The following is a 14,561-nucleotide window of genomic DNA, read 5'->3' as shown; positions in this document are numbered from 1 at the left end:
AAAAAGATTGATGTGAGTACAATAACTTTTTCTGTTAACTTACCAACCAGAAGAATTTCAGCCACTTACAAGGCACAAGTCAGGAGTGTGATCAATACCCTCCACTTGCCTACAACAACACTCAAAAAGCTCAACACCATCCAGGGTAGAGCAGTACACTTGATCAGCAGCCCATCCACCAGCATTAAACATCCACTTCCTTGGCCACTGACAGTATGTACTATATAGAGGATGCACTGCAGCATTTTGGCAAAGCTTCATTGGCAGCACTTCACAACCCCATGACCTCTACCACCTAGAAGAACAAGGGCAGAAGATGCAAGGGAACCCCTGACCTCCAAATCACACGCCATCCTGATTTGGACATATAGCATCATTCTTTCATCGTTACTGGGTCAAAGCGTGGAACTCCCAATCTAGCAATATTGTACATGTATGTACCTTTACCACATGGACTGCAGCTATTTAAGATGAAGATCCACCATCACCATCTCAAGGGCAATCACGCATGGGCAATAAATGATGGCCTTACCAGTGATGCCCACAACCCGAGAATGAATTTTTATAACATTTTTAAAAATTTTATAGGCAGCTCCATGGGATGTCTAACTGTTTCATCATTCAGGTTTGCATTTCTAACCAGCATGAAGCTGAATCATTTTGGGATGACCTGTGTCTCGTAACCCTAAATTCAGTATGCTATTAATGTTGTCTGCAGCTAAAATGGTATGGTGACTTTTTTTTGGCAATCTTTTTTGCATATTTACAATGCTTATCCAGATGCAACCTGAAAGCGCTAATCACTCAGTTTTGATCTGGTGTATAATTGGTGCAGCCATACCCACCCAATCCTGGTGAAAGTAGAACCCACCTGCGGCTCCAAGCCAAGGTCAGGGTCGGGACCACTGAAGATGTCACTGTTCATATGGGTGCAAACTATATTGATGCAAAGGTCCACACATTCACCGTTCAGCAGACACAGCAGGCACTTGGGAACACCATCACCTGCAAGTTCCCCTCCAAGTCACACACCACCCTGACTTGAAAATATGTTGTCGTTCCTTCATCGTCGCTGGGTCAAAATCCTGGAACTCCCTCCCTAATAGCATTGTGGGAGTACTTTCACCACATGGACTGCAACGGTTCAAGAAGGCAGCTGACCACCATCTTCTCAAGGGAAATTAGGGATGGGCAATAAATGTCTGCCTCTCCAGCGACGCCCATATCCCAGGAACTAATACATTTTTTTTTAAATCCTGTGGGTAACATTACTGAAACTGGTCCTCCATTTAAAATCTATCCCCTGCAATTACCTACACTAAGTACGCCAACTAATGATGGGGCCAACTCAAAATGAATTAAATTTCACAAAAGCAAAATACTGCAGATGCTGGAATTCTGCAGTAAAAACAAAAAATGTTGTAAATACTCAGCAGGTCAGCACCTGTGGAGAGAGCAACAGTGTTAATATTTCAGCTCGATGATCTTTCATCAGAACTGGAAAATGTGAGGGATTTAACAGATTTTAAGCAAGTGCAGAGGCAGTGAAAAAAGGAGGAGGATGGAAGGAAAGAACAAAAGGGAAGGTCAGTGATAAGATGGAAGCCAGGAGTGATGAAATGACATATGGGTCTGACATCCCAACATAAGTGCTGGAATGTATCTACTGGGAACCTCTACCACTGACCAGGCTGGGTTTTCTGTCGTCAGGGCACGGTTCCCTCTTCAGCAATTCAAGGGTGGGTATCCACCACCACTAGGGGCGCATCTCAAGTGCCTGCCAGAAGAGGGGGGGGTGGGGGGGGGGCAGGAAATGCAGCACTGGACATGCACTCACCACCATGTCAGCACCACCAGGTCAGAGGAGAACGAAGTTTCGCTCCTGTGAACCCCCTTGTAAAGAGGCTAAAAAATTGTCTAAATAGTCCCCAGTAGATTTCATTTCTGCTAGTCAGTAGATGTGTGAATCTCTTTTCAACCTACTTACCAGCCTGGGGCCGCCCATTTAAAACTGAGATGAGGAATTTCTTCTCTCAGAGGGTTGTAAATCTGTGGAATTTTCGCCCCAGAGAGCTGTGGAGGCTGGGCCATTGAATATATTTAAGGCGAAGATAGACAGATTTTTCAGTGATAAGGGAATAAAGGGTTATGAGAAGCAGCAGGGAAGTGGAGCTGAATCCATGATAAGATCAGCCTTGATCTTATTAAATGGCGAAGCAGGCTCGAGGGGCCCAATTTCTTACGTTCTTATGTTCTGCAGGTGGATCCCTGACTGGGGCTGAGGAGCCTCTTGGCCTAGAAGTCCTCAACACCCCCTTGCTTCCTGCCGCTCCCCCACCCCCAGCCATATTCACTCTGACACGGGTGACCTTGTTTAGGTTGGGCAGTGCTTCCACGCCATAAAGGCCCTGTGGATACTGGTAGTAAAGGCCAGTGTCTCCAGGCCCTGGTCTATTCCCCGGGGCTTCTGCATCACTCATAAGTGACTTATGGTGGAAGTATGCCAGAGGCCTGCAGAACTCAGGGCCGCTAAGTTTAGCTTTGTGATCTTTCACCCGCTCAGTTTAATCATCATCATAGTCAATCCCTCGAATCGAGGATGACTTGCTTCTACGTCCAAAAGTTCACAGGTGTTTCAAAGAAAGACCTAATATTCAGGTCCCGAACTAAATCTTGAAGGGTGGAAGATGCCTGTGCGTAGATTTATTTAACGTGTGGTGGTCGTTGCACACCAGCCACCACACGGGCTTGACAGAGCTAGGTCTTGGTCCAGTGGCAAGGAGCACCATCAGTGTAGGCCAGGGAGCGGAAAGAGCAGCGTGGCGGCATAGCCCAGTGGGTTTGAATGGCCCCCAGCCTGCGAGCACCTACAGAGCAGGCCGGAGAGTGAAGGAGCAGCGTGGTGACATACCGCTCCAGGGAGCAGCATGTGCTGGAGCAGAAGAGCAATGGCAGTAAAGAGGGACGTCACCAAGATCCAGGTCGGTGATTGGAGCGTGGGCAGGTGCATCAGGTGTTATGTATGTAACCATGTAATACTTGTCACCGGAGGGCGTGACTGTTGGAGTCCTAATGGTCACCTGCACACACATGCAGGGCCAGTCTAAAAGGTTGGCTGCCATGTTGTTTAGGCACTCTGGAGTTGTAATAAGGAAGACTAAGGTCACAGTGCTCAGCCTCGTGGAGTTCTTATATACACTACATCAGGAGTGGCGAGGTCGGGGCGAAGGAGCAGCGAGAGATAGCAGAGGGATGTGATCGGGGCCCAGGAGAGGCACGAGTTCGGGGCCCAGAAAGGCGAGGGCCCAGGGGCAGCATGGGCCAGCCCACACTGCGATCTGTATGCGCACTAAGTCCATGCAGCAGAGCTGGTCTCCAGTTGTCTCAGTTTAATAATCCATATGTGACATGCTCTGCCCTTTAAGGAATAGACAATACTTAGCTATATAGGTGAAAAATAAGCTGTGCTTTATGGTGTCTTTATGAAATTGAGCTGCTAGCAGTTTACTTACATGCTTTCTCTAGTCATGTCTTTAACAGTTTTCTTGTTAATTTCTAAACCTTCAACCATGAAATGTTCTTATAATAGGACAGATTATCTTTTATGAGTCTATTAGCAGGGCAGCGTTCTGTGAAGAACTGTTCTGTGAAGAACTTTATACAATTTCTCTGTTCTGATCTATATGTAAAGAAATTCCACAGTCTGTGGATAGGAATGAATGCAAGAGTGAACATAATAAAAAAGCTAAGGAGCTGAAGGGCTTTCAAACGCTTTCGATACCCCCTATCTTTGCCTGTTTTTTTAATTTGTCTTTTAAAACCAGCTGTCTGATCTTTCTGTTGTGTTGGTCAACAAAACTTTAATTGATTTTTTTTCTCTCTCATTTAACAAAGAATCTGAGTTCAAATAAATGGTTTATCAAAGTGAGACAACATTTTAAATTGTTAATGGTTTTCACATAAAATGTTTACAGGGCAGCCACTCTTATGTATTTTTAAAAATGCAAAGCTAGTGCATCTGATTTCTCAAAGCAAATCATAATAATATATTGAGCAATGACTCAATTAATTCACAAAAAGTGTAACCTCTGACAATATATTTATTTCTTGATTCACGTAATACATAGCATTAATTTGCACTAGCATCCAGCAAGTATTGTGTTTGATTTAAATGATTGGTTTACTAATGATTAACAGTGTCCGTAGGGGTATTATGCTTACATTGATGGCACAATTTGATTCTAGGTTCCCAGCAGACTATTAAAAAATGCATTTCCTTTGCTCCTGTCAGATATTTGAATGCTGTAGTTAATCACAGCGAGATACGCAATGGCCGGAGTATGTTTCACCTCAGCAGGTCTAGTGTGGGCGATGATGTTGGTCGCGGGTCGTGGACCCGCTGCTGGCTCCATCCCACTGTCTAAAATTAATTTATTTTAATTGGGCTTGTTAAACTTGCCCAGCGCATTTTCCGGCCCAATTAGAGGAAGCGGGTCTAATGACGTCATTCATGATGTGTCATCAGCCGGCTTCCTTAAAGGGACCACGGCCACTTTATTTTGACATTTGTGCTGTCAATGTTCTACAGTATTGAAGTGCTGTAAACACTGACAATGACTGCACAGAGACAGTGGGCTGCATCCAGGTTCTCCCATGATTCCCTCCATATGCCCCTTAATTCATAGTCCTTTCAATTGTCCACAATTCATTGCGAACTCCCCAGCCTCGCTTCTGGAGGCTGTAAGAAGTTGTAATGTCACTCCTGGACTTCGGGTCGGATGCCTCCACTAATGCCACCAGCAGGGCATTACAAATCTCCAGCCCCCAGCGTGAATTTTTGTCCAGTAGTGCTGCGGCCATTTTCAGTGGCCATAAACCCTAGGCCATGGTGACATCACCAGGTTTCTGTTGATGTACAATTCCTAGGGCTAAATTCCCTAGAGTTCAGAAGAATGAGAGATGATCTCAACGAATCATATAAAATTCTTAAGGGGCTTGACCGATTCGATGCTGGGTGGATGTTTCCCCTGGCTGGAGAATCTAAAATTACAGATTACAGTATCAGAATAAGGGGTTGGCTATTTAGAACCGAGATTTAGAACATTTTTTCACTCAAAGGGTTGTGAATCTTTGGAATTCTCTATCCCAGAGAGCTGGGGATGCTCAGTTGTTGAGTATATTCAAGACAGAGGTCGATAGATTTTTGGATACTAAGGGAAGCAAGGGATATGGGGATAGTGCGAGAAGTGGATTTGAGTTAGAAGATCAGCTCGAAGGGCCGATTGGTTTCTTTTGTTCTTCTTTCTAATGTTCTTATGTTGCTGGTGCACAGAAAAACAAACCCAATCATTGAGTATGCTCAGGAGCAGGGAGGGGAGAAAATCATACAGACAACAATACAGCATTCAATATTCAACTTATTTTGCAAAACATTATTTCATAAAGATGTATAAGTATAAAAAATATAGGCCCCCGGGGGCAGCAACGGCGCAAACGATGTTTGTGCCTGGGTGGGGTGCCACTAACGACTCCCGCTAAATTCTGTGGGAGTTTAGCGGTGGCAATAGCCCGTAGTGCCCCGATGGCGATGACAACGTCATCACCGTGCGCAGTGCCTTGTAAATATGCCAGAGCCTAAATTGGGTATCGCCCCCTGAAGCTGTGCCAGTAACAACTTCAGGGGGTGCGTACAGGGCGGCTGGCTGCTTGTAGGCGCAAGTTCAATGGATGGTGTGAACCTTTGAAAAAAAAATGTTACCAATTTTGTCGAGCGCTTTGACCACGGGGTCCGTGCCGCGAATATTCAGGCTATCACTCTTCTTGAGCACTGGGCTGTTGGAATGTCATCTCCGCTCCCCGGTGGTCCAGGAAGTCCCCTTTCACCACTGTAGAGTTTGCAGCTTGGGCCCTTCCCTTTAATTAAGGGAAGAGCCCCTCCTACGCAGCAGCGCTACGCGGCCCAATGCGTAGTGCTCCGTCCCGCTCCCGACCCGTCTGCCCCACTACCGCCCCAGAAAGGAAATGGGGCGAGTTATTTTGCACTTCACTTCCTTTCGGGGGCAGTAATCTGAATTTAATGAGCGAGGCGGTACTTCAGCGCCTACCGCAAAATGTCCCGCCTCCTGGATGTTACCGCCCCCAAACATGGCGCCACAGAATCTTTCCCTCTTAAAAGTTTTAATCGCAATTTTGCAAGTTTATACTTTAGGAAGTTTATAGATTAAACCAACAGTGTTTGTTTAGTAAATGACAACTAAATATTAATTAATATTAAACATAAATTGCAATGAAATCATTATATTTTTGTTCAAATTGTAAGAAATTCCAAAAACATATATATGTATATCGCGGGATATTTATAACTGCGTATAAATGCACCCCACTCTAATGGGGTCGATTGGAGAGTTGTTAATGATAGGGTTGTGAATTTAAGAAGAAAGGAAAATAACAGGTGATTATAAATCTGATGGTGATAGAAGGAGTGTAAAAAGACACATCTAATAGACTGCATAGAAAACATCACATGTCCAATAAAATGACTGCAGTAAAAAGAACACAGGGCTAGAACCTCCACTTTTCTGCAGGCTTAACGCCCACTTAACGCCCATTTTACAGCTGAAGTGACGTATAATGCCCATATATCGGCCATTTTGGCATAAAATGGAAACTGCCGGACATTTTTATGAAACTTATCAGCGAGCGTTACGCCGCGTAAAAATATTACCGCCCGCCCACTTCTTTTGGGCGGAAGCATCAGAATGGGCGAAATCAGCGCCCATAATATCGGCCAGCGTTACTTTCTGCACGGAATTAATGCCTAGATTCAATAATACCGCCTGCCCACCTTTTTTGTCGCAAAGAGCACATCTGGCGAAACTAACGCCCAGGAGATCGCCCACCGTCACTTTCACCACCTCACACAGATATCGCTCGCCCAAAAAACTGCCCAGAAAAAGTGGAACTGTTCTAAACGAACACCAGTGGTGTGGCTGCCATTTTTAAAATCTCAATCTTACGTGAGGAGCAGATATCTGAACAATTTTCCTGAAAGGGGCGTTGATGTGAGTGACAACACTGACACACTGCTGTGTGTGTGCAGCTCAGACATCAATGGTGCTCATCATCTTGGTGCCAGTTAAAGTTTACGTTGATTGATGGTAAGTTGTATTTAACCCTCTCATGTTAAGGAATCACCAGTGCAGCTATCTGAGACAATGCGCAACAAGCTTATGTTCAATAACAAAAATTTTATAACATCATTGGTCTGAAATCATAAGTATCACAGGCAATAACACCCAACCCCCGCCCACACCCCACTTTTTCCACCATTAACATCAATCAAATGTTCAACATGTCCAGCAACACAGAATACAAAGGCAAAGCAGGAGGGTGGTCCCCTCCCCCCATACATTACAACAAATTGCATACACCCAGATGGAGATATAACACAGCCATCACCTGTGGACATGCACCTCACTTTCCTTCCCCTCTCCCCTTCTTCTCCCCACTTCTACCCCTTCCCCATCTCACTCCATGGCGCCTGGCCGAGGAGCTCCTCAGGTGGTGCCTCATTGGGGGGGATGAAGGCAGAGCCGGTGGTTGTACGGGTACGGGAGTGGGGGGTGCCAAGGGGGCAACATTCTCTGATGCAGAAGCAGGATCTTGGTCCTTGCTCTCATCTGCCGTTCGCAGTGGTGGTGCGGTACCTAGAGGTGGAGTGTCGTGCTCAGGGACCACTGGGAGGCATGTGGCAGCAGTGTTCCTGGCTATCACATCCAGGGACTCCGCCATCCGCAGAATGTATTCGGTCATGGTGGCCAGCTGTTGGGATATGTCCCGCAATGCTTCGATGAGCTGGTCACCAATGTCTACAGTCCTCCTGGACAACTGTACCATCTCTCCGCTGTCATGTGGTGCTCATGGAACAGACCTGCCATGTCTACGAGACCTCCGCGGGGTCGGCGCCTTCCTGGGGACAAATGGAGTGCCTTGTGGCGAGGTGCTTGGGGCCGGTACCTCCAGAGTGGAGGCGGGAATGACGGGAGGACCAATAGATGGCCTTGGGGTGGAATGGCTTCTGGAGCCTGGCGAAGTCCGCACTATCATCCGTGGAGAACAGACCCAGTGGATTGACGGGCGAGAATCGGAGCTCCTCAGCACCAGATGTTGGATCGTCTGGAGAGTCTGGCCCCGTGCCCCCACCTTCTGGCCTCGGTGGTCTTGCCTTGAATTGCGCTGTTGGCTGCGCTGCAAAACACAAATGAGGTTATTAGAGAAGAAGGGTCACAAGGTGAGTCCTGTGCTACACACAGCATATGCATGACAAAAGCACCATCGCTCTCAAAATCATTGCAGACATCACATTTCATGACCATCAACACATTTGCATTCCAATGATTTTCATTTGGCCAGCATTATTTCTATGTTCTATCTATCTATCTATCATTATATGATTTTTCGGATATGAGTGGGTGTGGCATCTATTGACTTTACATCGCGCAATGGTGTAAGCTTTACTCACGTGGCATCACTTCAGGGTCTGCAGATGTGTCCGTGGTTGTCTGGGGATGCTTCCCCACGAGTGTGAGCGCCCGCTCCTCCATCTCCATGATGTCGCTGGGGACTGGTGGCCCCCCACCCATTCACCTCTGCACGGACCTCATCGTCGATAGCTTCTTCTGTAAAAGGTGATAGGATGACCTGGCATGAGATCATTGCATGATATCTTTGCTAGGTACTGTCACAGAGACTGATACAACACATAACCGACAGATGTAATCATGATTATTATGAAAATTATCATTCTTTACCGAAAGACGTGCACCGTAAAACGTGCACCCTTTTTGAGTAAAACATTTCCGGTAAAAGTGAAAGACCTCACATCTGATGGTAGTCACTCATGACTGTTACAAATCAAATTATATAAATACATAAGCAAATATATTTTAATGTAATACTTACTCTTGCGGATCCCACAAGGTCATTCCATCGTTTGTGGCATTGGTTGCCCTCAGGCACCTCCTTGGTTGCCGACAAGACCACCTCTGCTATCTCAGTCCATATCCTCTGGTATGCCTTTCGGTGGACTTCCCTGTGTCAAATCACCCCAACATGACTCGACCTCCTGCAGGATGGAGGCATTTGCCTCGTCCAAGAACCTCCTGGCTCTTTTGCGCCCTCCAAAGTGCTCCTCTCCCACCTCACTGTTCTCTCCAGCGTCAGTCTCCACAGCGTGATGTGATGCCTCCTCCTCTCTCTCCATTATAGGCCAAATTCGGGCAAATATGTGGCTGGTAACAGCTACTTTTTGTTTGCCTACTTGCTGTGAAGCTCTAAAGTCTCCCTCCTTCCTCCCAAAGCAGCCACACCACAGCCAACCATGCCTTCAGTCCCTCTGAGCTCCCTCTCTCTCTGTCTCCTCTTCTGCGCATGTTATGATGACCCTTGACCTCCTGAATCGCGGGAATCGAGAGTTGCCTTGTCGTTGCTAAGGACGGCTACACTTTACGGCAGAAGGTAACGCCCATTTTCAAAAATGGAGACTTGGTGCTTTGAGAATGGGAGAGAAGCCGGCGATCTGAAAACCCTTTTTTAACATCCATGCCGGAAATATCGCCCCACAAAAGTGGAGGTTCTAGCCCATAGGCTTTATATATAATAGAAGCAATTTAAAAACATGGATGTGACATCTAGAGCCAAGGGCAAATGATTGTCTATAAGAAAGTCATACAGTTAGCATTACTGGAAGCTCGCAGAGCTGAATAGCAAATGTATTTTTATTATGTTGACCCTCCATTAAATGGCATTTGTCTGACATTCTCAATATCTCTTTCTCTGCTTCCAGAAATTACATTGACTGCTTCATAGTGAATATTGCAATAGATTCATATTTCTGCTGCTGCTTTTTTTCCAAAAAAGCTGTTTTTTCCTTCTATTGTCATTTTACATTGCAATGAGAATATGAGACTTAATCATCTTGTAGCTTTTGTGTGATGATCATTAATAAATCATTGTATTTTTCTTTTACCAGGTGATTAAACAGGATAGGCTTGGAAAGGATCTCTCTCAGTGCTCATTATTTGATCTGCTGAAATATGATGACTATAATAGTGACAAACATCTGACACAAGAGGAGTTCTACAGAGCATTTCGTAAGTCTAAAATCATTTGGTTTTATTAGATGATCATAATAAGTGTAACTGAATGCTGATTATGTAACTAGGATGCATTGTTTTGCATACAATACAACAGTCATGAGATATGGTTGTCACAAAAATATTTTTATTCCACATTAAAACATAAAGCATGCATTCTATTTCAACTCTTAACAGCCCCATACCATAGAAAATATAATGGCAATCAACAAACATTCCCCTGGTAAACGCACTCTCAGCAATGAGCAGGAGGACTCAATTTGTCATGACACTATTCAAGCAGTCACAGCAATGGCAGTAAGAGGTTTTTTTTTGTTTTGTTGTTTTACATACTATTACAAGGATGATTCAGCAACCCCAGTTAAAGCACACACTGGCAAAATGATGAGCTGGCCTTGCCGAGTGCTGTGAGGCCAGTTATGAATATAATTTTTAGACACTCTCAAGCAGTTTGAGCCTTGCACAGGGAGTGAAATGAAAAGGGTCATAAACTATTACAAGCTTGCAGCCATTAAAGGGCTGTAGTTCAATATTAAAGGGATGCAGCCACTTAAAGGTAAGTTGCCCATATTGAGATGAAAAATGTTAAAGGCTTTTTAAATGTTCAAAAACAATTTTGAAATCACTCTAAAGCAACGGACAAGAATAAAAGAACAGAAAATCCAAAACTGAAGTACAAACAGAGTACGTGGGCAAGTGGCAGGGCAGTGCTGTCCCCAACCCTGTTCCCTGTGTGATGACTGTCGAAGTGATATGAAGCTGCAGGTAGGTAGGCGCAAAGAGAGTTGCCTTATTTGGAACTTTAGAATACTCCCCCCAGAGAATATCAGTACACCCTGACGAGCAGGAGGTGGCAACCAGGCTGGATGTTGTGCACAATACCTGTGATATCTGATAACAAGTGCAGACGAAGGCACTCACATTAAGGAACCTGGTAAGGTAAGACTACCTTGCTCAAGATTTCATGTCACAATATGTTGCCTATCAACCTATTTCAATTTACTCCTTACCCATGCCAAGCTTCATACAACCTTGCAACTCATGCATGTTTATACTTCAGTAGGGCACATTGTCAATGAAACTGAAAGTCTTGCCACACTCACATCTTCTATGCACATACCAAATCATTGACACAAACCTGGTCAACTTGCTGATCCCAGAATGGGCTTTAGGCTGGGCGCATGACACTCATCAGTGGCCCTGAACTTGGAGCATGCACCAGTGCAGCAACATTGGGCAGCCATGTCATGCAATTTAGTAGGAAAGGAAATTAATGTATGCATTAGTCGATCCATCTATGAATATTCAATCCATTTATGAATATCTAATCCATCTATGAATATTCGATCCATCTATGAATATTTGATCCATCAATGAATAGAAAATTAACTGATATTAAGTGCTAGGCAGAAATAAACCACAGACATAACAGTTGAGGACAGCCATCTTTTCAAGGCCCAAGTTTCTCCAGTCTTTCCTCATAATTCAGTTGAGTGATATTAGGGATCAGCTTTCTGGCTTTTCATTGTATTACTTCCAGCACTTGAATATATCTATTGTGTCTCAGTGAATAAACTTGGACAAAATATTCAAGGTGTAGTCTGACCAGGGCGCGGTCAGGTTTCAGCGCAATCTCTAGTGACTTAGCAACATACTGCAGAATTTGCTTTGTTGATGGCTGTTCCAAAGTGGCTCAAACTGTTAACCACTGAATCTGCTATCCCCCCCAGACCTCTTTGAACTTCCATTATCTAATTCAATACATAGGAATTTACATAGGATATATGGCACAGAAACAGGCCATTCAGCCCATTTATGCTCCACTCGAGCCTTCTCCTGTCTTTCCTCATCTAACTCTATCAGCATAATCCTTTATTCCCTTCTCCCTCATATGTTTGTCTAGCCTCCCCTTAAATGCTTCTATACTATTCGCTTCAACCAATCCCTATGGTAGAAAGTTCCACATTCTCACCACTCTTTGAATAAAGAAGTTTCTTCTGAATTCCCTATTGGATTTCTTGGTGACTATCTTATATTAATGGGCTCTATTTATACTAGTGGAAACATTCTCTCTGTATCCACTCTATCAAAACCTTTCATAATTTTGAAGACCTTTTTTCAAGAGAAAAGAGATCCCGCCTAATCATGTTTTCCTGATATGTATACCCTCGCATTTCTGGTATCATCCATTCAGTCAGAGCTTATATCATTTTGATAAGGATGGCGGGAAGAGTGTGATATCTTTGGGAAATATGATTCATATCCTAGTGTTAACAAAGTAATGCATTGTTACAAATACAACAGAACATCATATACTGCCAATGCATTTTAGATGGTCATATTTCTTGTCTCTCTCTTTCTCTGAACGGTCCTACTATGTTCCTCCTAAACTGCAATGATGCCATCCTATACAAGATTCCTCTATTGCAATCTCATTGTGTTAAAATCATGTTGTCTCGCACTCTAAATAATCCCTCCACAAGTTCTTAGAAATGTTGGGCCTATAAATTCAGCAGCACAGCACCCGTTTTTCAGGCGTCTTGTGGCCTGCTAGGCCACTGATATGATGAGCAAGAAGCGCGTACACATTTCCAACCAGAAATGCGCCACCCACCATATTAGAAAAAAACAAATAGGTGACCAAGGCCAATGCCTGAAGCGCAGTCGGGCCTTTGCATATGCAAGTAAGGGCCTAACGCCTGTTTGTGGCCTCTGCTACAAGATTGATTTGCCCTGAGTCAGCCAGTGCTGGCTGCACTCAGTAAAGCCAGGCCTTGGGATTGCTATGAGCTACGAGGTAAGTCTTTTGCATATAATTACCTGAATGTGGAGCCTCAAGGAGCAGGAGTACACCTCATGACCTTACAACACCCCCCTCAATTGCCATCGGTTACAACATCCCGCCCGCCCCCACAACCCCAGTCACATTCTCTCTTCTTTCCTGAGCCCTGGTCCCCTCTCCCAAGCCCGATCCTCTGACCCCCCCGGCCTCCGACCCCAACCCTCAGCTTCACTTACCTGAGGGCCACTATGCCGCTAGTTGTGCCCAAGCTTAGTCTCTTCTTCGCAAAAATGTGCTTTTGTCCTCAGAACATGTTAGTGTATGAGAGTCTTTAAAGGTCGATGTAACTTCCATTAGCTGCGAGTTCATGTGGCAATGCTTGAGTGAGGGGGGCCAGAAACCAACAGTTTCTGTGAGGATAGCATCTTCCAGATGCATATGAAGACTGAGGAGGGAACAATATGGGGGGCGGGTCTCTGCAACGGAGTAGGGAGGTTAATTGCTCATGCAGGCCCTTGGAATGGGTGAGGCTGCAAATACGAACATTGTATCTGACCTCACCCACGTAGAACATGGGGTCAGACACATTACATTGAGGAGAGACTGCACATTGAGCTCAGAGCATGGCATGCTCAGGTTAATGTAAAATATACTCACCCTCCGCAACCGAGTCACGTTGTTCCACTTCTTGCGACATTGGGTCGCTGTCCTGGGCACCGTGTCACTCGCTGACACTATTTCAGCGACTTCCCGCCAGAGCCTTTGAAAAGTTTGGGGCTGTGGCCTCTCTCCAGCCACCGTACTCAGTAATTCTCGACGCCTTTCCAGGGCATCAAGCAGGGCATCGATGGCAGCATCCGAGAAGCGATGAGCACGCTGGCGAGCTGCTGCTGCATCTGCCATCTTCACCCTGTGAGTGAGTGCGTAGGGAGGGTAGATAGGCACAAGGCAGTGCCACGCCCAATCACCACCTTAATTGAATCCAGGTGGCAGCAGTATGTCTGTGGCACAGTTACAAATGATGATTGCTGCTTGGATGTTGCTGCCTCACTTGCCGCCCCACTTACCGCCGTTTACCGCCTCCAGTGTAATGTGTAACGCCTGATTTAATGTTTTCAGGTGGGAAAACTGAATTTCGCAGTTGGTGGTGGCAACCGCCGCCTGGTAGTAAAGTCTCTATTCAGACGCTGACATCGCCTCAAAAACGGCAGCACTGCATTTTGACCCCTCAATCTTTCATTCTATCTACAACCTACAGACTTTTACATCCCTAACTTGGTGCGACCTAATGACATTTTCATGATTTATCTTGTCTTCTTTTGTAGTCTCTTTCATTTCAATGCATCAGCATCACCTGTTAGCTCCCGGGCGGTATGCTACTGGAGCGAAAATAGCTTTTCGCCTGAGCGCAGCAATTTTAGCTCCGCTCGCGAAATTCATTATTGTTTTGCTGGCGGTGCTAACGCTTAGCGCCTGGCCCTGTAGCGCCTCTGAAACGGTGCCATCAATGAGTGTGCAACACGTAGTTAGCACCCCGGAAGCCAAATTCAGTTAGTTCGCTGGACTTACCACCTGGCGCTAATCACGCCACAGAAAGCTGGCGTTCTGACCTCTGAAGCCTCTCC

The 14,561-nt window shown here is 45.3% G+C and overlaps 1 protein-coding gene across 5 annotated transcripts in view; it reads left to right on the top strand.

The window, feature by feature from the left end:
• fstl5 (follistatin-like 5) overlaps positions 1-14,561 on the top strand; it is a 1,328,880-nt gene that overhangs the window by 644,860 nt on the left and 669,459 nt on the right. For all 5 annotated transcript variants that reach the window (XM_070871636.1, XM_070871638.1, XM_070871637.1 and 2 more), the window contains one exon: positions 10,031-10,151. In XM_070871636.1, the coding sequence (XP_070727737.1) occupies positions 10,031-10,151 (121 nt within the window). The remainder of the gene's footprint in view (positions 1-10,030; positions 10,152-14,561) is intronic.

Source organism: Pristiophorus japonicus, chromosome 2 (assembly GCF_044704955.1).
Source record: "Pristiophorus japonicus isolate sPriJap1 chromosome 2, sPriJap1.hap1, whole genome shotgun sequence".
Lineage (NCBI taxonomy): Eukaryota > Metazoa > Chordata > Chondrichthyes > Pristiophoridae > Pristiophorus > Pristiophorus japonicus.
This window is presented reverse-complemented; position numbering and strand designations above follow the sequence as displayed.